Source organism: Pyrgilauda ruficollis, unplaced genomic scaffold, assembly GCF_017590135.1.
Source record: "Pyrgilauda ruficollis isolate IOZ18807 unplaced genomic scaffold, ASM1759013v1 scaffold136, whole genome shotgun sequence".
Classification (NCBI taxonomy): domain Eukaryota; kingdom Metazoa; phylum Chordata; class Aves; order Passeriformes; family Passeridae; genus Pyrgilauda; species Pyrgilauda ruficollis.
The window spans coordinates 614,544-639,181 of NW_024512099.1; the positions used below are offsets into that span (position 1 = coordinate 614,544).

Below are 24,638 nucleotides of genomic sequence, written 5' to 3' on the forward strand. Positions count from 1 at the left end.
GCGCGCCTCAGAAAGCTTCCCGGCCAAACGAAACCCTTCGCTCCCGCCCGTCATCGCCCCTTCCCTACGCAGGCTGGCTTGGGGGAGCCCAGGCAGGGCGGGGCAGGAGCGGAGCTCTCACCCCGGGCCGGGACATCTGCCAAGGGGGCTCGGGGCAGCGGCGGAGCCCGGGACGGGCCGTAGCCGCGGGCGGCCGCTGCTCCCGATCCGGCGCCGCGTTTTGCCGGCGCAGCAAGTGCCGGCCTTGCCGGAGGAGGAGCGGCGGGAGGGGGAAGGAGGAGGAGGAGCCGGCCCTCGGCCGAGCCGCTCCCGCCCCTCAGCTGGGAGCCCGCAGCCAGCGGGTGCGAGCGGCAGAGCCGAGCGGCGCCGCGCCGAGCCGGGATGCGGGAGCCGGGGATGGGGTAGCCGCGCCGCCCTGCCCACCATGTAGGCGAGCCCCGGCGCCGCGCACATCGCTCCCCGCCGCCTGCACCGCGTTCGCACCGGGCCGGGGGACCATGCGGAGCGCCCCGGTCTCCGGGCTCCTGCCGCTGCTCCTGGGGCTGCGGCTGCTGCTGGGCGGCGGCGCCGCGGCTCAGTACTCCAGCGACCTGTGCAACTGGAAGGGGAGGTGAGGGGCATCCTGCCCGGGCAGGGGGGAGCGGGGACTGCCACGTCCGTGGCCGTCCCGCCGGGGGAAGATGCTGATGCAGAACACAAAAGGGAGACTTTCCCGCTGTGGTGCCCAGCCCGCGAACGGGGCGGCGGAGAGCCGGGGGCGGATCTGCCTCCCTCCCTCCCTCCCGGCTCACCGCGGAGAGACGCTGGGCAGCGGCCCCGGGCAGGGAGGGATGGAGGGGCCGGGGCGGGCTGGGCTCCCCTCGGCGCTGTTCGGGGGGCTGGGAGAGGGAGGGCGGTGCCAAGTCCGCCGCGGAGAAGTTTCTCCCCGCGACCGTCTTCGCCGCGGCCCCAGCGCTCCGCGGCGGCGGCGCCCGGGGGAGCAGCGAGGCAGCCCCGGCTCGGAGCGGCGCTGGGATGCGCTGCACCTGCGGAGCGCCTCCCTCCCCGGGGCTCTCCCTTCCCTTCCCTTCCCTTCCCTTCCCTTCCCTTCCCTTCCCTTCCCTCGCTGCGCTCCCCCTCCGTGCGCTCCCGCACTTGGCGCTCAGCCCCGGGATCTCTCCCTGCTCCCTCGTCCCGCGGAGATGATGATGATGGTGATGATGGTGATGAGCTCCCGGAGCGGGGGCTGGCACGGCGGCCGCGCTGCTGATTTATTCTAATTGCACCGGTTGAGAAACCTCTCCAGTTCTCAAGTGTTTATCTCCCAAATTATCTTTCCTTTAATTGCTTGTAATATGTTTAACGCGTGTGGTTGGGTCTGTGACCTTCTCCCCTCTTTACAGGTTTAAAAAAGCAGCTCTGCTCAACTAGCAAGTGTTGCTGGGTCAGACTTACTTGGAGAGTAAAACAGTTCCAAACTCTTCAGATCTGACTTCCTCTAACATAAAAGTTTGGCCAGCCTATATAAATAGGGTGTTTTGGAGTAGAGAGAATTCAAAGTGGGGAAACAATTGGATTGACTTTCAGCATCACGATTTCTTATCTCTTACTATCTGAAACGTGGTGCTTTGTATTTACTTGTTTTGGGTTTTTTTTTTTTTTTTTTTTTTTTTTTTTTTTTTTTTGCTAATTGATGCGTAGTTAATAGCAGTGAATTCACTTGAGGATGAGTCTGCTTGATAGGGATCAAGCCTCTGGCAAACTCCTAATTTGTGATTTTTCTTTAGACACAGAAAAACCCCGAAACCAACCCAAAACCAAACAACTCTCCCCCCTCCCCCCAAAACCAACCTTGAAAATGCAGTACCAAAGCATCCCAAAGCATCCCAGCTGCACTCCTTACCTGGACCTTACCACTGGTACTGCAGCAAGTATTTTAAAAGAATTGTGACAAACCCCTGCAATTCTGTCCTGCTGTTATTTTTGTCCTGTTTTCTTAGAGCAAGCAGTGACCCCTCATGTCACCTGAGCAGGGCTGGAATAAGCAATGCCTCGAGTTTCAGCTAAGGGGGTGATGCTTGGGGTGGGGCGAAATGAAATCCTGTAACTGAGTTTGGGGTGAGCCTGGAGGTGCCAGCTTGCATTTACTCACCTGCTGTTGTTCTGGTGAGCTGACGTGGTGACAGCTTTGTGATGAAGCTGTTGGATGAGCAGGGAAGGAAGAGCAGAGCTTAGTCTGGGTTTAGTCTCTTGTGGGAGAGTTTTGGAGTTCAGGTGGGTTGGAGTTTTGGGGGGGATGAAGTAACCCAGGCTGACTTAGGCCTTCCTGGTGACAAACAGGTTTTGTCAGAAATGCTGGCAGTCTTAAGGCCATTCAACATCATCTGACTTGTCCTAAAAACTCAGCAGTTCAGAAGGAAAGAAAGTAATTTGATGTACCAGTAAATATCACTAATTAAATATTTCACTGTGGATACTAAGAGTTATATGGGTTAGAAAGCACTTTTTTTTTTTAATGCAAAATATAATATTTTGAAGTCATGTGATGATTTTTACCTTGACTGTTAGGAAAAGTTACGAACTTCAATGTCAGACATAGTCTTTCTTCCCCACAGTGAAGTCATGGGCTGGCTTGTGCTGGTGGATTTGGGAGTCTTGACATCTGTAGTAAACCTGAAGGTGTTTTCTCACCTTTATATACATGTCTGCTAAAAGCAACAGTCTTAAAACCAAAATATTCTGGATATGGGTTTTTTTCCCCTATTAGCTTGTGGAGAAGAGATGAGCTTATACCCCAGAGCAGGATGAAGAGCTTCACAAGGATTCCTCTGGGTATCCCTGATGCTTCCAGGGAAATCTGATGCAATGCACAGCTTGACACCTGCAATTTAAGTACAAGCCATAATAGCATCTTAATAAATAGCTTGTCAGAGAGCTTCCAGGAAAGCTTTGTCCAGGAGAAAGCAGAAACTTCACTATGATGTGTCCAGTTATTACTTTTGCTGTAACTTCAGGGTTTTGTGCTGCAAGGACCTCGTGGTGCTTTGGGCAAAAGTGCTCCAGTGACAGCTGAGGGAATATGCTGGCCTGGCATGTTTGATGGCAGGAGAATTCAGCTCTTGTGTGGCTGCTTTTGTCCATCAGTCTTGCCCTTGGTATGGTGGATGCTCTGAGGAATTCTTAATGTTCTCTAGACTGTCATCTCTTGTTAAATTCTCCAATTTAGGAGCAAAAGTTCTCTGTGTTCATTGCAGGGAAGACATGGGTGCTTGTAGGGCTCTTCAGCACATCTTGAATGGAATAAATAAATAACTGAAGTAGATAGTGTGAATATTCTTCCTGCTCCATTTTCTTTAAATAACACCTGCTGCACATTGCAGCATTAACAGCTCACTGCAGTGACATTGCAACAGGTTTTTCAGGGCCAACATAAGGGCATGGCTGAAGCCAGAAAGGGAGAAGAGCAAGGAGACAGATGCAGTGATTCAGGACTGGCATGAGGAAGTAGCTGTAGAAGTAGATTGTTACAGAAGTAAGTCCCAATAAACAGCACACATTTAAAATGGGTGGATGGCTCATTCCTCACTGCAGCCATGAAACACCTGCCCCATGTCCTTGCCATATGATCAAAAAACCAAAACTCCAGTGAGTTTGGAGAGTAAAAGGGCTCCTGGGTCTCCATTAGTGTGGACCTGGTGTGTCTGATGGGTGGCTGGTGAGAGCTGAACCTGGTGTTAAAGTCTCAGTGTGAGGACAAGTCATTCTGACTGCAAGCCAAGCGACAGGTTTTACTGGATGATGGTGGTTGCTGTTAAATAATGTGAACATGTATTTTGAAATCTGCTTAACTTTTGAGTCATCCTTTATTATAAGGCTTAATGTGTGCAGGTACTCGTGCTTGATGTATCTGTCTAATGGCATCACTCTTGCCTGTGGGATATAATTGGCTTTCAGAAGATAATTTCAGAGTCCACCCTGTTTTCGTTTGAACACCATGAATGTTTGAACAAAATTAATGTAGCTTTTTTTTTTTTTTTTTTTTTTTTTCCTCTGGCAGAAATTCACTGCCTCGGTGTTGTTGGGATCATTTGCAACAGAAGTTTCACTGCATGAGTTCAGCGTTTTGCCCCTGGTGTCTTCCTTCTGTTTAAGCACTCAGGCTGGAATGTGCCAGTATAAGTCCTTGTTTTGATGTCTTGAGTAGGGACAAGTGATGTGTGAGGACAACTTTCTGCCCCTTTGCTGAAGGATAACTTTTACACTGCTTAATTTTGTTTATTTGCAGCTTGCACATGAACAGACTTCTGTGTTTTCTGTTGAGTGGCATCATGTGTGTGCTGTGGTGAAAACTGATTTGGTGGACCAGATGTGGATTTACAGTCAACTTGAAATATCCCTTTGCAAGTAAAGTTTCCTGAATGTGTTAAGTACTACTGAATTTGAGGGCAAGAGTCTAAAGGTTAAAAGCTTGTCCCTCTTTCCTCCTCATCTGTGTTCTTGATGTGGCTTTCAAGATTCTTCAAAAGCACATGTTTGGAGGCTCTATTGTTATTAAATATGACTTTTTTCTTTCTGAGCTTCCTCGTGTAACCTCTATCAAGTAGGTCACACCGACACTCACAATAATGAGTCACGTCAACAGTAAATGCAAACCATATGGTTTGGGTTTTTTCCCTTTTACACATTGCTTGTAGTTACTTTCTAAGTGCTGACTTGAATTTAGACCCTGTTCAGTACCCAAATATGTCTTTGGGATGGGGAACTGTGTATTTGGAGGTTTCTGCTGAGGAACCAGGACTTGATGTCATCACTTGCACTACACTAAAAAATGTTTCTGCCACAGATTTCCTGTGTAACCTCACACTTAATCCTTTTAAATTATTTTTCCCCTGTTTTGATTCATCTGCCTACAAGTGGGAATGTTGTGAAGCTTCCCTAAAATCCTGCAAAGCAGCCCCATGAGGTGACAAAGAGTCTGGTTTTGGTAGTCCCCTACAAGCACAGGGTAAAAGATGCTTGTGTTTGGGAACAAGGTGCTCAGAGCATAGGAGGAGGAGAAACAAGCTTGGTGGTGAAGTGATTTGCTCAGACTCGCTTGGGAGGTTTGTGACAGGACAGAGACTGGGACCAAAGGACTTTTTCCTAACAGCCCAAATCCTGCAGCCAATAAATCAGGCTTCCCACAGCCTGTTCTTCCAGCTGCAGTCTTGTTTTAGGGCTTTGAGTCCCTCGGGTAGAGAGCTGGTGGGCCTGATCAGCATCAGTGATGGGCAGCAGGGGTTGTTCAGAGCTCCCTCAGCTTAGGCTGTGGGCAAACAAGCCATGGGGATTTACTACTCATCCTGCTTAGCAGCTGGCCCTGGGACACTGCTGTGCCCTCCTATCCCATCCCTGTGGTCCCTGTGAAATGGTTGTTGGGGTGTTCATTTTTGGCCATGGTAAATGGCCACATGTTCTCTTTCTCACTAAGCACAGCTCTGTGTCTGCTGGTAGCCATCAGTGAAAATGACAAACTGAGCTTAAACCTCATACTGGGTAGCAGAGGAGGAGCAAGTTCCTACCAAAAAAAGCAGCACAGTTCAGTGCTTCCCCAGCCATGACAAGGGAGAGAGGTGTCTCCTCTCCTCTTTCTACCTCCTCTGGTGCTGCCCAGCTGGGCTGGAGGGTATCGGCAGCACACAGAGCACTGCTTTAGCTGCAGTTTACAGGGTGAGCTTGGCACCCCTCCCAGTTTCAGATCCATTGGGAATATAGACTTGGAAGGGGAACAAAGTACTTTGGAAAAAGGTGGAGTCTGATCTGTGAAGCTGGAGAACGTGCTGGATTGAGCCACCAGGAAGGGAGTTTGAGCCTACGTGTTTTACTCAGTGTGCACAGCTCAGCTGATGGGCAGTAACTGAGCCTGTAGTAATGTAATTGCTTTTGGTCATGTGCTTATATCCTATTTAATTTTGAAGCCTATTACTAGTGGTTTGATGTTTTCTTCTGGGGGATGATTTAAAATTGTCCTGTAATATTAAGGTTGAAGTGTTGCAAGAGACCTGCGCTGCTGAGCTGGATGGGCCAACACCCACTGATGTCCTGGGCTTCCTGCATTTCTTGCTGTGTGTTTTGGAAGGTTTGACATTCTCATTGTTAGCTGTGTCATTTCTCTAACCTTCTCTCTCTTTCTTCCTCCAGTGGCTTAACCCACGAGTCTCACAGGAAGGATGTTGAACAGGTCTACCTCCGCTGTTCCGAAGGCTCCATAGAGTGGATGTACCCCACGGGAGCACTCATCGTCAACCTGCGACCCAATATTTCACCTGCCTCCTACAAACACTTGACTGTTTGCATAAAGCCCTTCAAAGACTCTGCAGGAGCAAATATTTATTTGGAAAAAACTGGAGAACTGAAACTCTTGGTCCGAGATGGAGACCGCGGCCCCAGCAGAGTGTATTGCTTTGGCTACGACCAGGGGGGCCTGTTCGTGGAGGCCACTCCTCAGCAGGACATTAGCAGGAAGATTACAGGCTTCCAGTACGAATTGATGAGCAAGGGGATAGCAGCTGATTTGCACACAGCTTCTGGTGAGTTCTGGGGAATTGTCAGACTCCCACCTCCTGCACTGGATGTGTAACAGATGGCAGAGAGTGAGGGAGTGGGAAAGTGGCTGGCTGTGAGTTTCGTGTGCTTTTAAGGACATGTTTTATAAACAGAACTACTGCAGAAGAATTGATTTGGTTTTTGGTTTGTTGTTGTGTTTTGGAAGCTGCTGGCATGGGCTGAACTCCAGTGATTTGTTGAGGGCCACAGTGCAGGAGTCTCCCCTGGCAGGGGTGGGGGGTATTTCAGGAGCTAGCTTTACCCCACTCTGAACTCCTGGCCTTCCCAGCCTTGCTGTAACACTTTTCTAACTACTTTTTTACTCCATTTTTAAGACCCCACTGCATGTTTTGAATAATAAACATTTGAACAAGGAGGCACTCCTTTTCCCCCTTTGCAAGTAGTGCTACTTGCTGACCTAATTATTGCTTTTTCTGTTGTGGTTTTTTTTTAAATTCAAACAAGGAAAATGATGTGTTCCTTCCTCAGCTCTCCTTATTACACTCTCCTGAGCATTACTGTGTCATGGCAGAGCTCTTCAATACTTCTGCAGGACAGTGGTGTCTTCTCTCTCAACCATTATGAAAAACAAGTTTTGTAGGGAGGAGTTTTACTCCAATGAAAAACTTACAGGAAAGAGGAGTGGACAAACTGAAAGATCTTACAAGCCTGTAAAATCTGGTACTAAATAGCATTTGGAACAATGGCTGTAGGTGTGACCTAAGTGTGCTGAGCAATTAAGACAGTTTGAGAAGAAAAACTGGCATTTGTGGAGGATGACAGGGTGAAAGGGGAATTCCCTTTAGTTGGGAATATCTGGTTCATGCATCTTACCCATTCAGGATTACCTCTAGCTGTTATCCCCAAAACCTAGGAGGGGAGATTTCCAGAATACCCCAAGGAGCTGCAGATTTAGGGTAGTTTATCTCAAATGACTGCAAGCATTTCAAGGTTTAGGTATTTTAAGTGGGGAACTGGATTTGTTTCAACCAGATTTCTCTTTTGAAATGTGGGCTGCCTTTGCTCTTTTGGGTGAAGGCAGCGAGAAGAGCCCTCAGAGCACACTTGGGATGACTCAGCCCGGGGTAAACCCGATGTTTGGTGAGGCTGTGTGGCCCAAGAGCTGTGTGGATGCTGGCCAGACTCTGCCGTGCTGATGCCACATGCTCTGCCTGAGATGCTGCTTGATAAGCGGTGGTGGGACTAATTAAACTGCAGCTGGATCTTCCAGGGGTGTCTTCTCTGGGCTAAGTGATTGCAGAACGTGTTCCATCCTCTCCCCTCCCCTGGCTCCTTTCCACATCAGGCTCTGGACTGCGTGTTTGTGTGTTTGTGCAGCCCTGCCAGTGGTAAATGCTGTCACGCCAGCTCGGATGGGGCTTTATTCTTGTGCAGCTCTGAGCTGGACTCAGCTGAGCTGAGCTGGGCTCAGGGCTGGTGCAGTAACCTCGGGAACTGACAGGTGGCAGCTTTGCCATTACAACAAAAAAATATAAACACAAATATTTTACATTTGAAGTCGCTGCCTTTACTTTTGCCATGCTCACAAGTGGTAGCTTATTATTGGGCATTCTGCATTTCAAGCAGACTGCTCTGCTGCATCCAAAATTGCTGTAAATGAAGCAGGGTATCTCTGCTGAGCTGCTTTCCCAGTAAGATCATTTGTGCAAAGATGAATACACTGTGCAGAATGTCAGCTATGTAGTAAAATTCCATTGCAGAAGACATTAAATACATTGTTTAATCAGTTATTTGGAGAATGTTCCCAGATTCAGTGCTGCTTTCTCTGTCAGGCTGTGAGGATGGAGGCACAGACAGGCTAATGAGAAGTCACTTACACTTACAAAGTTCTGTGCTCTTTTATTTTCCAAAAGAGTTGAAATTGCTTTTGCATATAGTAAAACAATATGACAGAAACACTGCTTGTCACTGCTGGGTTTAGTCTGCACTTAGGGTTTCTCCTGAGCTTTGCTCATTGAGGACTTGCTGCTGACATCCTTGACCAGCACAAGCCAGCACAAACTGCTGTGTTTTCAGAGCTAAATGCTCCTCTTTACACATTAAATCTTGGGGGTTTTTAAAGCTGATGGGAGTATTTTTTCAGGGACGTTCAGAAGTCAAACTGAGGACTGCATCCAATTACAGCCTTCCTCTTTAATGGGCACATTAAATCACTTTTTCAGTGACTGCTGTATTTTCAGCTGTAACAGACACTGGTTAAATTTCAGTGCTGTCTTATGAAACAATGTGGTGGGGAATCTGCTCCATTCTCCAAGTGTCTAGTTTGGCTAGAAGAAGCTTTTTAATAGTTCATCAGCAGAGCCTTCAGGGCAAACTAGGGATCTCTATTGTATTTTAAATTATTTCTCTTGCCTTTTTTTGGATCCCCAGACTCTGGGGAGGGGCTGTGCAGGGTGAAAACACGATGAAAATGCCATACATGACTCTTTCCACTACTCACTTAGATGAGCACTTTTATTTTCCTATAAATATCTGTACGTCTGGGGGAACTGCCAAATAGCTGCCTTGTGAGGCTTCCACAGAGCAATATATTTGAGGCTCTTTGCAGCTTGTGGACCTCCTTTCTTCTGGAGCTGCTTCTAGTTTTTCTGTGAAACCTCAGACTAAATGCCCTTTACTGAGCTGTTCATTTGGAGGGGGAGTTTACAATCACTGAAATCACTGAAGATTTTTTTCCCTGCAGAGGAGGCTCAAGGCAGAGGCAAGTGCTGACCTTAAAGGAGCTGAAAACTGGGTTCAAGGCTCTGCATTTCCCACCACCCTTACTTCAGTCCCTTGCTCACAAGCGTGGCTGATGTTCTTGGCTGCTGCACTCTGGAAAAACCAAGCTGCTGAGCTGCAGTTTGACAGAGTTGAGCAGAGCTGGCAGTAGGTGTGAAGAGGTGACGAAGATGTGAGATGCTGTTGGAGATGTGCCGGCCAGAGGAAGCTGCAGTGCTTCTTCTGACGGCAAAGAACTGAAAATTGCAAATATTGCATGATTTCCTTGCTGCTTCAGATGCCTATGATAAAAGACCCAGGTGTGGGGCTCAGCAATCCAGCCCTTTCCTTGTGCAATAACTACTTGCTAACAACTTCTCCCCGCTTTCCCTAAGTGCTGCGTTTGTTTCCTGGTGATAATTGTTGTACTCTGCCCTTGAATTTACTCTCTCTTCCTAACCTGGCATCCCGGCGCTGATTAAAGGGTGTAAGTCATCTGTTTAATACTTTAATGACCTGTTGTGTCCTTAGAGTCCTGACATTGCAGGGTGCATCAACAAATCAACAATGCTTGGCATGGTGCCTGTGGTTTAATTAGAAATCCTCAAGTTTTATTAGTTTACAGCCATTCTTTCCCACTTAATCAGAGGCTAGCAAATAATTCGGTAGAAAACATGCAGGTTCTGCATTGCCCTTTCCCTTTTTTTGAAAAGTTGAATGACACAGAGCAGTCTGAACAATTTTCTAGATTTTCGGGATTTAACCCTTTTCTTGGCTCTGGCTCTGCCTTACCACAGTCTCTCAAAATTTTCCTAACTGTAGGAAGAATTTGTGCTATGCTGGTAGATTTTATTAATTCAGTTGCTGACATCTGGTATGGGAAGTTTTTTACTGTGATAGTAACAGTCAAAAAAGTGCATTTCTGTGGGGTTGTAGTTTCTTAAGATGGGAAGTGAAGGCAGACATGCCTGACATCATTTAATGGGAGTAGTCCCTAAGCAGGGTCACCTTGACAATTCAGGCATCTGCATGGGTGTGTTCTCTCTTCACATCCAAAGTGATGGTTGACTGAAAGTGCTTTTGATTCCAGATTAGGCTTTGGGCTGCACCCCTCTATCACTCCCATCCACGCTGCTGGTCCATCAGCTGCAGCTCCTGCTCTGCAGCCTCAGTGTTTGCCCCAGTGAAGAACTGAGGCACTGTGACATTTTGGCCTGAGGCCATTGGAGAATCAGCAGAACTTGTTTCAGTTGTTGAATTCTGTTGATTCTAATCTTTTCTGCTTGTGCAGGAGGAAAATATTCTGAGTATCAGCCATGCTGCCTCTGCTGGCAAGTAGATGGAGGTTTTGGCAAAAGTGGTCTGGCCATGCAGTCCCTGCAAGTTTTCTGAAGGTTCTGACCCACCTGAGCTCCTCAGCTGTGCCTGGGTTAGGTCTGCCTTGCACCACAGCAGACTGCTTGCTCTACATTTCTATCAAAACTGTGAAGGTCCCTTGACAACAATTTACTTTTTGAGTACCTCACCTTCTGCTCAGCTAATCTGAAACAAGAATCTGTAGGTTGGACCAAAAGTTTTGGAGAGGAAGGTGAATCCTCCTCCCTGTCCCACCAAAGGAGCTTTATTTTGCTACTTGAAGTCTGTGTTTCAAGAGTGTCTCATGGAGCTCTGGGTCCAGCTTTGTTCAAGCTGTGTAGTTTGCTCTTCCCACTGCCCACTCATGGGGTGTGTGTAATTTAGTTGTCAGAGCTCAGGGGGTGTATTGAAAGCCCTTTCATTACCCACCTGCTTCTGTGTAGTAAAGAAGTCAAACTTTAACAAAAATGCTCCTTTATCTTGATGGCATCTACAGATTTAGTGCAGATTCTATTAACTGGTTTATATGTTTTCTGTATTAATGCTGGGTACCTGGCTCAGAATATGAATACATAGGAGGTACAACACTTGTGTGGGTATCTGAAAAACAAGGCAAAACTGGATAAATCCAGTTAAGTAATTAAGAGTATTCAGCTATTTCCTGTATGCTGTCCTGAGAAAACAGATCAGAAATTCAGAAAGCTCAGAAGTCTTTGGGCTATACCAGTGTTTCTGCTAACAAATGGCTTTTTGAAGCACCCTTCTTGACTTCTGCTCTTTGATGCAGTTGTGTTTGGCAGAGGTGGGGCACCAATCTGCCCTGTCTCTGCAGGTATCCTCCCAGGGCTCTGTGTCATTCCACCTCCTAGTCTCATGCTTTCCTCTGGTTCCTCACAAATATCCAGTCTTTAGAGTTTTTTTTCATTCTTGGAGGCTGGATGCGCTGCTTAGCTTTGTGAGCTGAGGCAGCAGGTGGTGGAATCACAGAATGGTTTCTTTTGGAAGAGACCTTTCCAGTCCAGCAGTGTGCAGGGACACCTTCCCTGGACCATTGCTCAGAGCCCCACCCAAGCTGGCTTTGAATGTTCCCAAGTTTAGGGCATCTACCACTGCTCTGTGCGTGCTGTTCCAGCACTTCACCATCCTCACACTGGTGTATTTTTCACTTCTTGTCAGAGTGGAAACGTTGTGGTGTTTTGTGCCAAGGCTGGCGAGCAGAGGCTGTGCCTGCTGTGCCCACTCTGTGCCAGGGTAACCACGACCGAGCTCCTCGCTGCCGTGGGCACAAGAGGTGATGGAAAGAAGCACTTGGAACACTGAAACTGAAAGTCCCCGTGACCTTTATGCCTAGCACAGGTTCTGCCTGAGTAATTGTGACCATCTGAGACGTTGGCACTGCTCTGTGTGGCAGAGTGGGAGCACCACTGGGCTCTGCTCCAATCCCCCCCATCAGATGAGGAAAATGCCTTGCTTTGTATTTCTCCCCTCCCTGTTTTCCGTGCAGGTTAAAACTCTCCTACCTCTTGGGGTTCAGGGGTTAGAGCTAGGTGGTTTTTAAGGTGCCTTCCAACCCAAACCATCCTGTGACTCTATGAAGTGCACAGAACATGTTGATACTGCATCCCTCTCATTTGGGGCTTGCTGGAGAAATGAATAATAAACAGCAAAGTTGATGGATCTGCCCTAAAAGCCTGAGCACACCTTGCTGGGTCTCTCACCTGTGCACCTAAAGCTTCAATTATTTGACTTTTCTCTAAAAGGCCATAAACAAGTTTTAAGAGAAAAATATCAGAAAACAACCTTTAGTGCAGTTTCTCAAAACACACTGCCATTAGTGGCTGTGTAAGGCATCCTTCTGACACTCCTGCTCCATATTTCAAATGGGATTTTTTTGGGTGTGTGCTCCCCCTCCCTGCAGGAGCCTCCTGTCCACGCTAACTTTGACTTTCCCATACTACCCAAAACTTGGTACAAAGTAACCATTAAAATATAACCAGCATTCCCTAGCCCTAATGTGCAAAGAACACATTTAAAGCTGCTTTTTGAGGGCTTTTCACTGAACCACGTGTCATGGAGCAGCACCTAGCTGGATCAGGCTGGCTGCTCTATAACACTGCCTGGAGTGGGAATAATTTTGAGAAGCTGGAAACCTGCTCCAGTTATTCATGTGCCTGAATTGGTCAGGTTTGTGGTGAATGATTGACTGGGTGGGAGAGCTGGAGAACAAAGATATAGATTTTCTTTTTTTTCCTGTGTGGAATGGTTTCAAAGTGCTGCTCAGATGCTCAGGGAATGCACACACCCATCCATCACCTGGAACTGAGCAAGGGTGATGTTTTGGGGTCTGAAAAATGTTGGACTAAGAACGCTTAAAAGAAAACCCCCACCAAAATTGGGTGGATTCCCTAATTTAATCTCTCCTTCTCCCAAGAAAATGGCTTTGCCAGCATCTTCTCTGGCCCTGCTTGTCCTTTGATGTTGTCGGGCAGGAGTTGGTTTTGCAGTGGGCAGAGGAGGTGACAGTGGGGCTGCAGTGATAAATACACAGCTGCAGGGGACAGGGGGAGAGAAAACAGCTTGTTTTTGCTAGACTGGCCACGAATGCCGTTAGCTTATTTCTCAACTCAGTGGGCAGTCAAAACCAATAAGCAGTCAGGTGTATTGTCCAGGCAGCTGGGGCTCTGCTCTGCCCTGACCTTTGTGTACCACCAAAGATGGTCCCACAAGCAGAGCTGCAGTCCAGCCCAGTTGCTTGGCAGTCTTTAATAATGCTCTGTGCTTGCTCTGCAGAACTGTTTAGTTTGCTAATTCCTGAGGCTGTAGTTAAAGAAGGGATGAGAGGGCGGGGAAGCTGCATTCCTCTTCCCACTGACTGAAACGTGGGCCAGATCTTTCCTGTGCTGGAGTCTTGATTTGCAGGACAGAAAATCTCTTTCACCTCCATCTGTGCTAGAAGCCAGCAAATATTCACTGAAATATTGCACAGATACTTGGAAGATATCCTGGATCTAAAGCTGTGATATTTTAGGTCTGACTTTGGGAGGTTTGACACTGGCTCAGAAAAGCTGCTGCCCTAGGACAGCCTTGGTCCAGTTAACCTTTTTCTGGTTCAGATTTGTGGAAGGATTTTTTGGTGTGGGTTGTATGGGCACATCCTGACTCCTTCATGGGATCTGAGCGTTAACTCCTGCCATGGGCATCACCACATTTGCCCATATCCTTTCTGTGCTGAAGCCCTGGGAGAGCTGCAGTGATCAGAGGTGCTGGGAATGCACACAGCTTGTCTGGCATTCCATTGCCCTGTGTGCCTCCCAGGATCATTCCTGTCTGTACAGGATGCCCCTCTGCCCCACCAGAACTGCTGCTGGCTTTACATCAGTTGCTTCTATCTGCAAGTGGGTGTCAGAAATCTGAGAGGGAAAAAAATGTTCCTGTGTAGAACTGGTGAATGGGCTTGATATGACCAAGCAGGGTGTGATTTTAAGGAAGAAAAGGTGATGTATCTCAAAGCTTTTACTGTTACAAATTAAAAGTTTTAGGTAGCTTTTTTTAAGATTAACTGGACAATGTTACAGCATCGAACATCTCTCACTGGTAGATGTAGCCCCTTCACAACCCTTCTCAAGAACAGGCTGACCAAATAAACACAGTTTTATAATGAAAACTGGCCTTGTTCCTTCAGAGCTCTCCCACATACCAAAAAGAATTTGATTTCTAGAAACAGGAAAGAGAAGAACCTGTGTGGAGCTCAGTGCACATATGCTTCTTTTTTTTTTTTTTTTTTTTTTTTCTTTAAATGCTCACTTAATCTTTGATCTGTCATTACTCCACTCTCAGGGTTTATCTTTAACCAGCCACTTGTTTCTTAATTCTATTCCTCTTCTCCATCAGAGGCATTAATGGACCGGACCGAAGGGGAGGAGGAGGGAGGGAAGGCTTTTGTGTTCCTGGCAGGGCTCCAGCCTGGTGGAGCAGTAGGTGCTGGCTGCAGCCTCTCCTGTAGCCCTGGCAGGGGCAGGGAGAAGTGCTTGGCTGCACAATTTCCCCAGGGCATGGGAGTGAAAAACACCTTACTTGTTCATTTTCTGCTGCGCAAGCACTGCATGACAGCTGAGCTCTGTGTTAGCTATCAGAGACAAAGCCCAACAGGGCATCAAAAACTGAATAATTTCACATTTTCCTGCATCTGACCTGTGAGCTTTTACAAGGCTTTGGCATGACTTTTGCTTTAGAAGAAAGAAGAAATCTTTCCAGAGTGAATTTTGGGAGGGGATGAGCCAAGCCATAAGTCTTGGTGGGTTTTGAGTAGGGGAAGCATTTCCTTTGCTCCTGTGTGGCAGGGCTGCAGTGCTGGCACGTTCTCCTGGGGTGACAGCAAGGGACACTCTGCTCCATCCCCTCTGCTGCAGGTCAGAGGGGATCACAGGAGCTCCTCAACCATCCAGAGGCACCTCTGGCTCCCAGCAACTCATTTCTCCCCATGCTTCCCACTCCTAATCCCCCTGGGGCAGTAGAGGTAGGTTTGAGGAAGGAGAGAGGGATTTTCTGTGAGATAGTCAAATAGAGCTGATTTTTATGGCTTTATAGTGGTGTCTTGTGCACGTAGAGCAGGAGGAATTCCCAGCAGTTATCTTGCTGCCATCTTTTCCCTTCAATTGCAGTTAGGGAGGGAGAGGAGGAAAGCAAAAAAACAAAAAAAAGCAGATGTGTACAGGTGCTGCTTGCACAGGAACCTGGCTGGGGTGGTTGCTGAGACACTTCTGCTCTGCTGCTGCAGTGCAGAGAGGGGAATTTAACTGGACATCTGATCTGCTGAGTGGGGCTTTTTGGACACAATATCTTGCAGGCTTGACTGTAACTGAGGGTTTTTCTAGAGCTGTGATGCAATGGGTAAGTGTAGGAGCTGGGCTGGGATTTGGCACTGACCCAGTCACTGTTCTGTCTCTGCCCACCCCAGTGCTGGGGTTTGCCACAGAGAGGAAAGAGGAGGGACAGCAAGAAGTGTCTTGAAGCTGTGACACTTCTCATCCTTTCTCCTGGCTTGATGCAGCTCATGCGTGGAGGTGGAGTTTAATAATGTTTAATGCTGCTTAAATAAAAACTGCTCTGTGGGTTTTTCATTGCCTTTGGTTTGGTTTAAATTTTAAACAAATGGCTTTTTCTAGCTGACCTTTCAGCTCATTTGTTAGAATGGCTGCTGCATCTTGGAACAGCAAAAAGGCATCAATCCCAAAGGATCCTAACGTGCTCTGTATCTGCTGAGCCAATTTCAGTTTGAAAGCTGTTGCAAACAGAGCTTGCCTAGTACCAAATCTCTTCCTCACATTGTTTACATAAATAGTTAATCTTTGGTACTTAGGGACTTTAATACCCTCTTGGAAGACAGTTCTGTGAAAAGATAAATGTCTGGTTTATGATCTCTTGTCCTAACGTTTCTCAGAACACAAAGGTCATCACATCTCTAATAGTGAGGTTTTACAATATGCTTTTTTTATTCTTTCTTTGCAGGAAGGAAGTGGTATTGACTCGATTCTCTTGTCACAGTCCACGCCACAGCCTGCAAAAGTCTGCATTTCATTAAATTTATTTGCAGGTTTAAACTGTTCTTGGCCAGTGTCTACATTTTCCAAGTTATTTCTGGAAACTTGTACATATGTGAACTGAGTGTTAGAAGGCAAGGAATGGGGTTTGACACTTCCTTTTCTGGAGGGTTAAAATCAGTGGTGTCCCTTCTGCATACAGAGAGGTCAGGGAAGGATGTCCATTGCAGCATCATGACGTTGTTTCAGCTGCTCCATCACCACCTTGTCCTGTACCAAATCTTGGCTGGAAGAAGAAGAGAATCTTTGAGTTTTCTGTCTGTGCCCATGATCCTTGTCCCAAGTTGCCTCTTCTGCTCAGCACAGGGGCTCAGACTGACTTTCTGGCAAAGAGAGGGATGAACATTTCTGCCTTCAGAAGAGCACTAACCTCTCATTATGTTACTCACAGCATTAACCTTGTATTCATCAAAGCCTCATTGTGGCCTTCAGTGCTTAAAGGGGAGTAACAAAACAAGGGGAGAGTGTCTTTTTACATGGGTAGATAATGATAAGATAAGGAGTAACAGTTGTAAACTGAAGAAGGAGAGATTTAGATTAGAAGTTAGGGAGAAGTTCTTTGCTCTGAGGATAGGGAGGTTACTGGCACGGTGAAGCTGTGGCTGCTCCATCCCTGGAAGTGTCCCAGGCCAGGTGGGACAGGGCTTGGAGCCACCTGGGCTAGTGGAAGGTGTCCCTGCCCATGGCAGGGGGTGGGAATGAGGTGATCTTTAAGGTCCCTGCTGTCCCAGGCTGTTCTGTGATTCTGTGGTCCCATGTCTGAGGCTTATTGATGCAGAGGGCTGGGAGCAGGACAAGCCCAGCTCTCCTGTTTGTTCCCTGACTTGCTGTTTTCCTCCTGACATGCTGGAAAAAGCGCAGTGCTTGCAGAAAGCCCTGTAATCCTACCCCATCCAAAGACAGGAAAACCTTGTAAAACAAAGGAGTGATGAGAGAGCTCCTCTGTGTGTTGTGACAGGGTGTCAGTAATTTCCAGCCCAGCTGGGGAGAGGCTCTGTGTCTTCTGGCCCTGTTTTCCCTCACTGTGTGGCTGCAGGTATTGTGTTAAATGCAGGTGTGCTGGATGCAGCTCTGCTGCTCTCCAGTTCCTTCTAAATACGAGATGCACTGGCAGTGCAGCTGCACTGATGTAGTTCTAGGTGGTGTTTCAGTGTGGGGGTTGGTTGTGAGGCTTTTGAGGTTGAGTGTTGTTTTGGCTTGCTCAGGAAGAGCTTTCTGAGGTGGTGAGGAAAGTTGAGGTGTATCAAGAAAGGAAAGGACTAGTCACAGCCTGGTAAACCAGAGTGGTTACCAAATCCTTGTCCACCTCCACTGCAAAGCAGGTTGGTTTTTTTTTTTGGTTTTTTTTTTATTTTTATTTTTTTTTTTTTTTTTTTTGGTCTGGGATATGAGCTGTGAGATGTTTGCTTCATGGAAGAAATGCTCCTTCAGAGGGGAAGCACAGGCATACTTAAGAAGAAATAATTAGCACGATTTATTTCACTTTGTAATTAGTTAAAGCAGGATCAGGGCAAGATTTATTATTTTTTTTCTTGCTCATGTGATGTTTGTCCCTAAACTCTTTTCTCTCATCTAAATCACTGATCCAGTAATCAGTTGAGACATCATAATTTTTGCTTAGGACTCAGAAAAATAACACAGAAATGCACCATTATTGGAGAAACCACATCTCTATTTTTATCATCTGCTCTGGGAAGTCTGCCCTCTGTGTTTCCAGGAAGGAGACTCATCCTATGATGCCCTTTCCAGTCTGGGTGCTGCCAGTTACAGAGCTGGCAGCAAGAATTGGAAAGGTGTGGGTGGGTTTTTTTGTTCCACATGAACTAAGGCTGATGTCAGGCTGAGGGAAATGGGTCGGTGGCCCCACACAGGTGTGCCTGGAGGTGCTGCAGTACAGGGACTGCAACAAGACCCATCTGAATGTGTCGAAGAGAAAAGACTACTTGTTTTAATCAGAAAAACGAACAGAAAACAACACTTCAGCCCTGCCTGGACCTCCTTGGTAGCTCTTGGTGCTTGAAAAGGTCTGATTGCTCATCAAAGGGTTGTTCAGAAGTACTGAGGTGTGGGTGATGTGTGCTGTGGAAGAGCAGATAAAGAGCTCTGTGCTTTCCTCCCCCAGCATCCACACCTTCACCACACGGCACGCGTGCGCCCGCTTCTTCACGAAACCAAAGGGTATTCCTCGGTGAAGTGGTTTTCTGCAATTACTTTGTGTTTAACATTTTCACTTCTGCTTAAAACGTGTCTCTTCCTGTGTGTGCTGCTGGCTCAGGGGTGGGTGTTCAGCACAGCCTCTCTGGGGACAGGATGGAGAGTCTTTTGGGCTCGCTGAGTGGAGTTGGGGTGGTGGGCAGGGACCTGCAGCAGGGCTTCGTGGGGTCTTCTGATAGCTGTGATGTCATGGAGTGTGTCGAGAAAAATCTGGACAGGCAGAAGGAACTTCTTTCTTGTGGGCTGGAAGCTGGTTTTGGGGTAAGGTCGGGTCAGTCAGACCCATGGGTGGCTGTTGAAACACAAATGTTTCAAAAGAAGACCAGGCCCCTTCATGTGGTTTGTGTGACGCCTGCAGCCAGAGCCAGCACGTCTCGGTTCCATGTGTCCTGCAGGGAGCTGCCACCCTCCACCATGGCCCCTCCATAACCCCACCTCCTCTGTTCCGAGGGAAGAAGGGTTGTGTGCACGCAAACCAAAGGAGGAAGGACTGAGCAGTGTGTGTGAGCTGAGACAGGCCAGCCACACCTCCCACCACTCTTTGGGCAGAGTGTAAACTGCAGCACTAAAGGGTGCTCAAATCATCCACAATATGGGGAAAAATCCTTTCTAGACACCCAGCTCCCTGGTGCTGGCAGAGCTGGGAACCACCTGAGGCTGGCATCTCTCACATCCCTCTCTTACCAAGCATTTCTGCCTCCCTGTGGAGAGGTCCAGGAGAGGACCAGCAACGTGTTTGACGAAACTGTTGGCCAACAAGTGCGGTCTATTGTTAGCATCGCCTCGTCCTCCTCACTAGCACCAGGTTCAGAGGGCAAATCGCTCAAAGCAGCTGGGACATGACTGCTGGCTTGTGAGGAATGATGTAATTACATCTCCCTCAGCGGGGAGGTGAATAGAGAGGCCTTTGGAGGCACTGGGTGTTGGAGGGAGAGGGCTGCCTCAGGTTACTCCAGGTCAGGATACTGTCAAAATCCATCAAAGGCGCTCCCAGGAGAGTCGGCGGCCGACGTGCACAATGCAGGCTTTATGCCACTGCTGGTGGAGCTGAGTTAGAGGCATCTGGCCTTCAGAGGACTTCAGGAAAATGTTGCTTTTCTATGGCTTTTTTTCCCCCACCTCTCTCCTGCTGCTGTATGAATTAAGGTTCCTTGGCTCACCGAGTTTAAAGGAATTAGAGCAGCTGACGTTAATGTTGTTGTTGCAAGTTCATAGGCTTGCTTTTGGATGTGAGAACCTGGGCAGCCCTCGAGACATCCCCAGGGAGTCAGGATCTGCCAAACACAGCTGCCTTGTTTAGCAACCAGGCCCAGTTCCTCAGAAAATGAACATCTTCACCTGCTGTGCACGAGTGAAGTCCTTTTTTTGGGCTCGGTTTTTTAAATTTATTTTTTAATAGTTATAAGGTTGCTTCCTGTTCTAGCCTGAGGTGTGTGTGTTATTTTGACCTATGGGTGGAGCAGAGCACCTGCTGCCCAATCCAAAGGGAATGAGTGCTGAACTGAAGCTAAAGCCATGAACTTTTGTGTTAAACACAGAGACTCCTTCATGGCTGTGATTCAAAACAAAGTGTAGGCATTGCCACCTCCTAAGGATTTATTTTCTTTTATGAGCCTTTATAGAAATCAGGCTTTGGTTGTAGCCAGTGGATGTTATTTGCTTTTTAATGGTCCATTTACCTCAGCAGTAATCCTTCACAACTTGCTTTCCATCTGTGCTTCCATACCTTGTTTTTGCCACTTGCAAGATCTGTTTGATACTCTGTGAGTGCAGATGTGGGAGTTGTCCCACAGAAAAGGATTTTTGGTCTTCATCTGTCTGGAGCTGCAGAGATGGGTGGTGGAGAATGGTTGTTGAAGCAGCTCACATGCCACCACACTGCTGTGAGTCAGCTGGACCTGAAACAGGTTTTAAGTAATGATTAGTGTGAGCAATGCTGAGCATTTTTAATTTCCTTTGTATTTAAAAAGGCTGCAGGATTTTGCCTAGGGTCCACAATTAAAATGATTTGATTCTGTGTACACATGGAGGTTTGTTCATTTGATTTATTACTGTGTCAGTCTATTTAAATGGAAGGAACCACTTTTAAAGCATTTTGTTTTTCATCTTTAATCCTGTTGCTTGTGTTACACTCCTTTGGAGAACAGAAATGCCTTAGTCATTTTGGTGTTTTCAATTTTTTGATGGGGCTGGATGAACTACAGAGGTGTCTGGTCTAAACCAAGACTTAAAAAAATGAGATGCCTTTTTATTGCAAGGTCTTTCCAGAATGAAATATCTGAAATCCAGCTGTGGGTTTAGAGGATGTCCATCAGCTGTACTTTGTTTTGGAGCTTGTGTCCGTGTGAAAATGCTGTGGGATTTGTGGAAGTTCCCTCTGTATGGTTGATCTAAGTCAGGTCCTCATTTGGACAGAGGGAGCCTGAGGAAGAGGGACTTCTTCTGCCCTGGATGGATTTGGGAGGTGCCATGAATGAAACAAATCCATAGCAGGAGGTTTAGTGACTAACACACTGAGACTTGCCCAGGGAAGTGCTCACAACCTGTGTGCATGTGGCACTTGGGGACAGGAGTTAGTGGTGGGCATGGCAGTGCTGGGGTAATGGTTGGACTCGATGATCTTAGAGGTCTTTTCCAACCTGAATGATTCCGTGATTCTGTTACAATTTTCTTTGTCAGATGAAACTTCTTTATTTGTTCTAGCCACTGATCAAAATCTCTTGAGTCTAAAACTTGAAGTATCTTTAGCCTGAATTTATTCTAGTTCTCCAGTTATGTCCAGGCTTCATCTGGTTGTGCATTTCTCATTATATTAAACATTTTCCAAACTTTTCTGAAAAAGAGAGCTGAAATAGTATGTGGGGAAAGAAGGGCAGGGAAAGCTGGCTTGTTTCTGAAAGCTTTGGAGGTATTCAAACTTAACAGAAATGTGATTGATCCAGATGCTATTTTGTCTATTCCTTGTCTCTTCTTTTGGAGCTTTTTAAGCTTCTTGAATTATTCCTTCAAGTATCCCTGCCCAAAATTGTGCATTTTAATTTTCCTTTAATCCTATTAAACAGCGTGTTACACTGTGTATGAATCATCTGACTGGAGCAAATCTGGTGGATTTGGTTCAATAATCCTTCTTTCTGGATCACTGCCTTTCTGGGTCCCTGGAAAAAAGAAGAGATTTGCCATGTCTTGTGTCAGAGGGTGGCTTGTGCTGTCTGACAGGAGGGTGGCAGAGCATCGGAGGGGCACCAGCTGTGTCTTGTGGACAAACTCAAATCTACTTTTAAGTGCAATGGATCAACTTTGGGAAGCAGGTGGGGGGAGAGGAAGGCTGTGACTATTTGGGAATCTAAACCAAGTGTTTTCAGATGTTGAGGGTCAAAAACCAAATTTTTTGGGGGTGGGTGTGGCTTCAGTTTGCAGTTTGGTGGTGGAGGTGTGATGGAATTTCATTGTCCAGTCACCTCCAGTGGAGCCCTGCTCTGCTGGAGTCTGTGCCTGTGCTGATCCAGGGTTTCCATTGTCCTGGGTGGTGTGTTGAGGTGACACCAGGTGACAGACAAGGCTCTGATCCACGTGCCAGTGTGGGCAGACTCGCTGAGCATGGCCAGGCAGGGCAGGTCCTGATAATAAGCAAATTCCTGAACTCATCAGGGTGTTATAGAAACATCTGTACTGCAACTACAGCACCTTCTCCTCAGAAATATCTGGCTGAGTACAAAGAGAAGCCACATTCTTGCATTGATTAGATTAGTGCAGATATCCAAATGTTTCCAGCAGGACAGGAAATGGTCTTTGTGCTGCTTGAGCTCAAGCAGATATGGGCTCGAGTTTCTGCTCTGCCTCAACGCCCTCCAACACGTGCATTGGGGTTTTTCCCTCCCCTCTTTGCCCCCCCCACTCTGTAACCTCCTGGATCTTTGATGTGGTGATGACTAAATGGCCCAACAACACTTGATAGAAATTGTAAGAGAGAAGTTTTGCCATCAGAGTATAAAAGACACATGATCTAAAGGCTTTTGAGTGAATTTACAGCAGAGCACCCTGCCAGTGCTCCCAGAACCAAAACAGATTTTGCATAAGTGCAGTGAGTGTGTGCAATGTTTGCTAGACAATATATCCCAGCAGCATTGGTAAAGAGATCCCTATTCCTGCTTGGGTACAAAAATCCCATGGAGGCTCTAGGGTTAACTGTGGTTAGCCCCCACTTCTTGTGCTGGTAGAGATGCCAGACAGATCTTTGGAGTGATTGTGCCCATGCTGTGTTTGTCAGCCACGTTTTTGTTTAGTTTAAATGGTTTATTTATTTAAATTTATTTATTTGCTGCTCTCTAGTCCTTTGCTAACTGTGACCCTTCCTGTGCAGCTCCCTGCCGACCCTGCAGTGACACTGAGGTCCTCCTGGCTGTCTGCACTAGTGATTTCGGTGAGTTGATGTCTTCTCAATCCCCTCTCCTCCCATGAACACCAACAGACCCCTCCTCACACCTGGCAGTAAATGTGGTCTGAGGGTGCTGGGCACGTGGAGAGCTCTGAGGAGCTCAGAAGTGCCTGCCCAGCTGGCACCTCCCCAAGGTGGCCAGAGTGATACAGCAACCATGGTAGAAGGTCAAGGATTTGGGTGCATCGAGGAGAGGCCGTTACTTCTTGTTGGTCGACTTGACAAAACACCAAAAGTTTCACTAATTGTCCATGCTTCCCTTTTAAAAAGGGAAATTAGCATTAGCTGGATCTGTAATGGTTGAAGAACAGAAAGTACATTGTCAGGGGGCATTTAGCACATATCTTCTTGCTAGAATTCTTCATGATTAATGCTATTTTTCTGATATAATTCTTCTCTGTTTGAATTTAATATGTGGGTGCCCTTTGCTGAACAGATTACAAATATAAACTTTAAGAAATGCAAATATATGCTGGAGGTTACTGGATAATCTTAATTCTCAGAATAGCAAAGGACCAAAACTTGGGCTGCTGTAGTGAAGTCAGTTCCCCTGGTTGCACAGGCCTGAGTTTGGACCAGGGTCTTCCAAAGCATTTTTGTGCAATTAATCCTTAAAACCCTTTTCTGTTTCCAGTGATCAGAGGCTCCATTCAAAACGTAACAAACGAGGCAGAAGAGCAAGAATCCATAATTCACGTCGGTGTCAACAAACTGTACAGGCAGAAGAGCAAAGTCTTTCAGCTGACAGGGGAGAGTGGGAACTGGAGAGGACAAATAAAGACCTTGCTGGAATGTGGGGTGAAGCCAGGAGATGGAGACTTCCTTTTCACGGGACGTATGCACTTTGGGGAGGCCAGGTTAGGCTGTGCCCCTCGTTTCAAAGACTTCCAAAGGATGTACAAAGAGGCAAAAGACAAAGGGCTAAACCCATGTGAGATTGGCCCAGATTGAAACCCCCTGTTTGGCCGAAGATCACTTTTAGCATTTGGCCAGGAATGTTTCCTGGCTGCAGTGGAAACTCTGAACAAACCTGGTCACTGAGGCTGGACAGAGCTGGAGGCTGAGACCCCACAGCCTGCAGTGCTCACAGGCTCATGGAAGCAACAGAGGTACGAGCTCAGAGGGCTGCCAAGCAAGAAAGGCTGGATTTTTAACCAATCTTGTCCTTATGAATTAAGTTATTATATTTTTTTAGTGACTTCCTTAGGAAAACAAACAAAGAAAACTCCCATGTCTTAATAAAAGAAAAACCCAAATGAAAGCCAAGATGCCTTTGTATCTTTTTAATACTAATTTTTAAAAATGTCTTAAGCTGATGTAGCATTTGGTATGGCGTATTCTGTATAAATGGCCAAGAATGTGATAGAGCACGGTAAAACATCTTAACATTGATGCTTTGTAAAAAGCTTGGTGTACAATTCAAAGTTGTTTCTTATGACAGAAATTTATGGAGCCAAACTCTTATGTGTGTGTGTTGGTTTTTTTTTTAATTTGAAAGAATGTACAATTGCCACCTGCAATTTTTTGTCCAGGCTGGCAAATTCTTTCCATTCCAGAGAAATAAAGGTCCCTGGATTTGACACATGCTGTTTAAAATCTTTATTTTTTTCTTTCTTCTTAAGGCTGATCTCAGCTAGTCCAGATGTGCTCACAGATCAGTTCTGGGCTGCTCGCTTATTCTGTGGCTTCACTGAGCAGGACCAGAGTTCCTGTGAGGCATTGGGAACCACGGTTTCTTTCAAAGGGGA

General features: G+C 46.8%; 1 protein-coding gene across 1 annotated transcript; it reads left to right on the plus strand.

Annotated features, from left to right (window-relative positions):
- Window positions 1–311: 311 nt before the first annotated feature.
- METRNL (meteorin like, glial cell differentiation regulator) lies at window positions 312–24,470 on the plus strand. The gene is made up of 4 exons (XM_041459492.1): window positions 312–610; window positions 6,160–6,548; window positions 22,816–22,875; window positions 23,525–24,470. The coding sequence occupies exons 1-4, from the start codon at window positions 498–500 to the stop codon at window positions 23,839–23,841; spliced, it is 879 nt and encodes a 292-aa protein (XP_041315426.1). The 5' UTR covers window positions 312–497; the 3' UTR covers window positions 23,842–24,470.
- Window positions 24,471–24,638: the final 168 nt, after the last annotated feature.

Bases quoted from the DNA above. Each gene is read 5' to 3' on its own strand.
- METRNL (XM_041459492.1), top strand. From the start codon at position 498: ATGCGGAGCGCCCCGGTCTCCGGGCTCCTGCCGCTGCTCCTGGGGCTG. The intron at 6,549-22,815 runs GTGAGTTCTGGG...CTTCCTGTGCAG, and splicing joins TGATTTGCACACAGCTTCTG to CTCCCTGCCGACCCTGCAGT. The intron at 22,876-23,524 runs GTGAGTTGATGT...TTCTGTTTCCAG, and splicing joins TGTCTGCACTAGTGATTTCG to TGATCAGAGGCTCCATTCAA.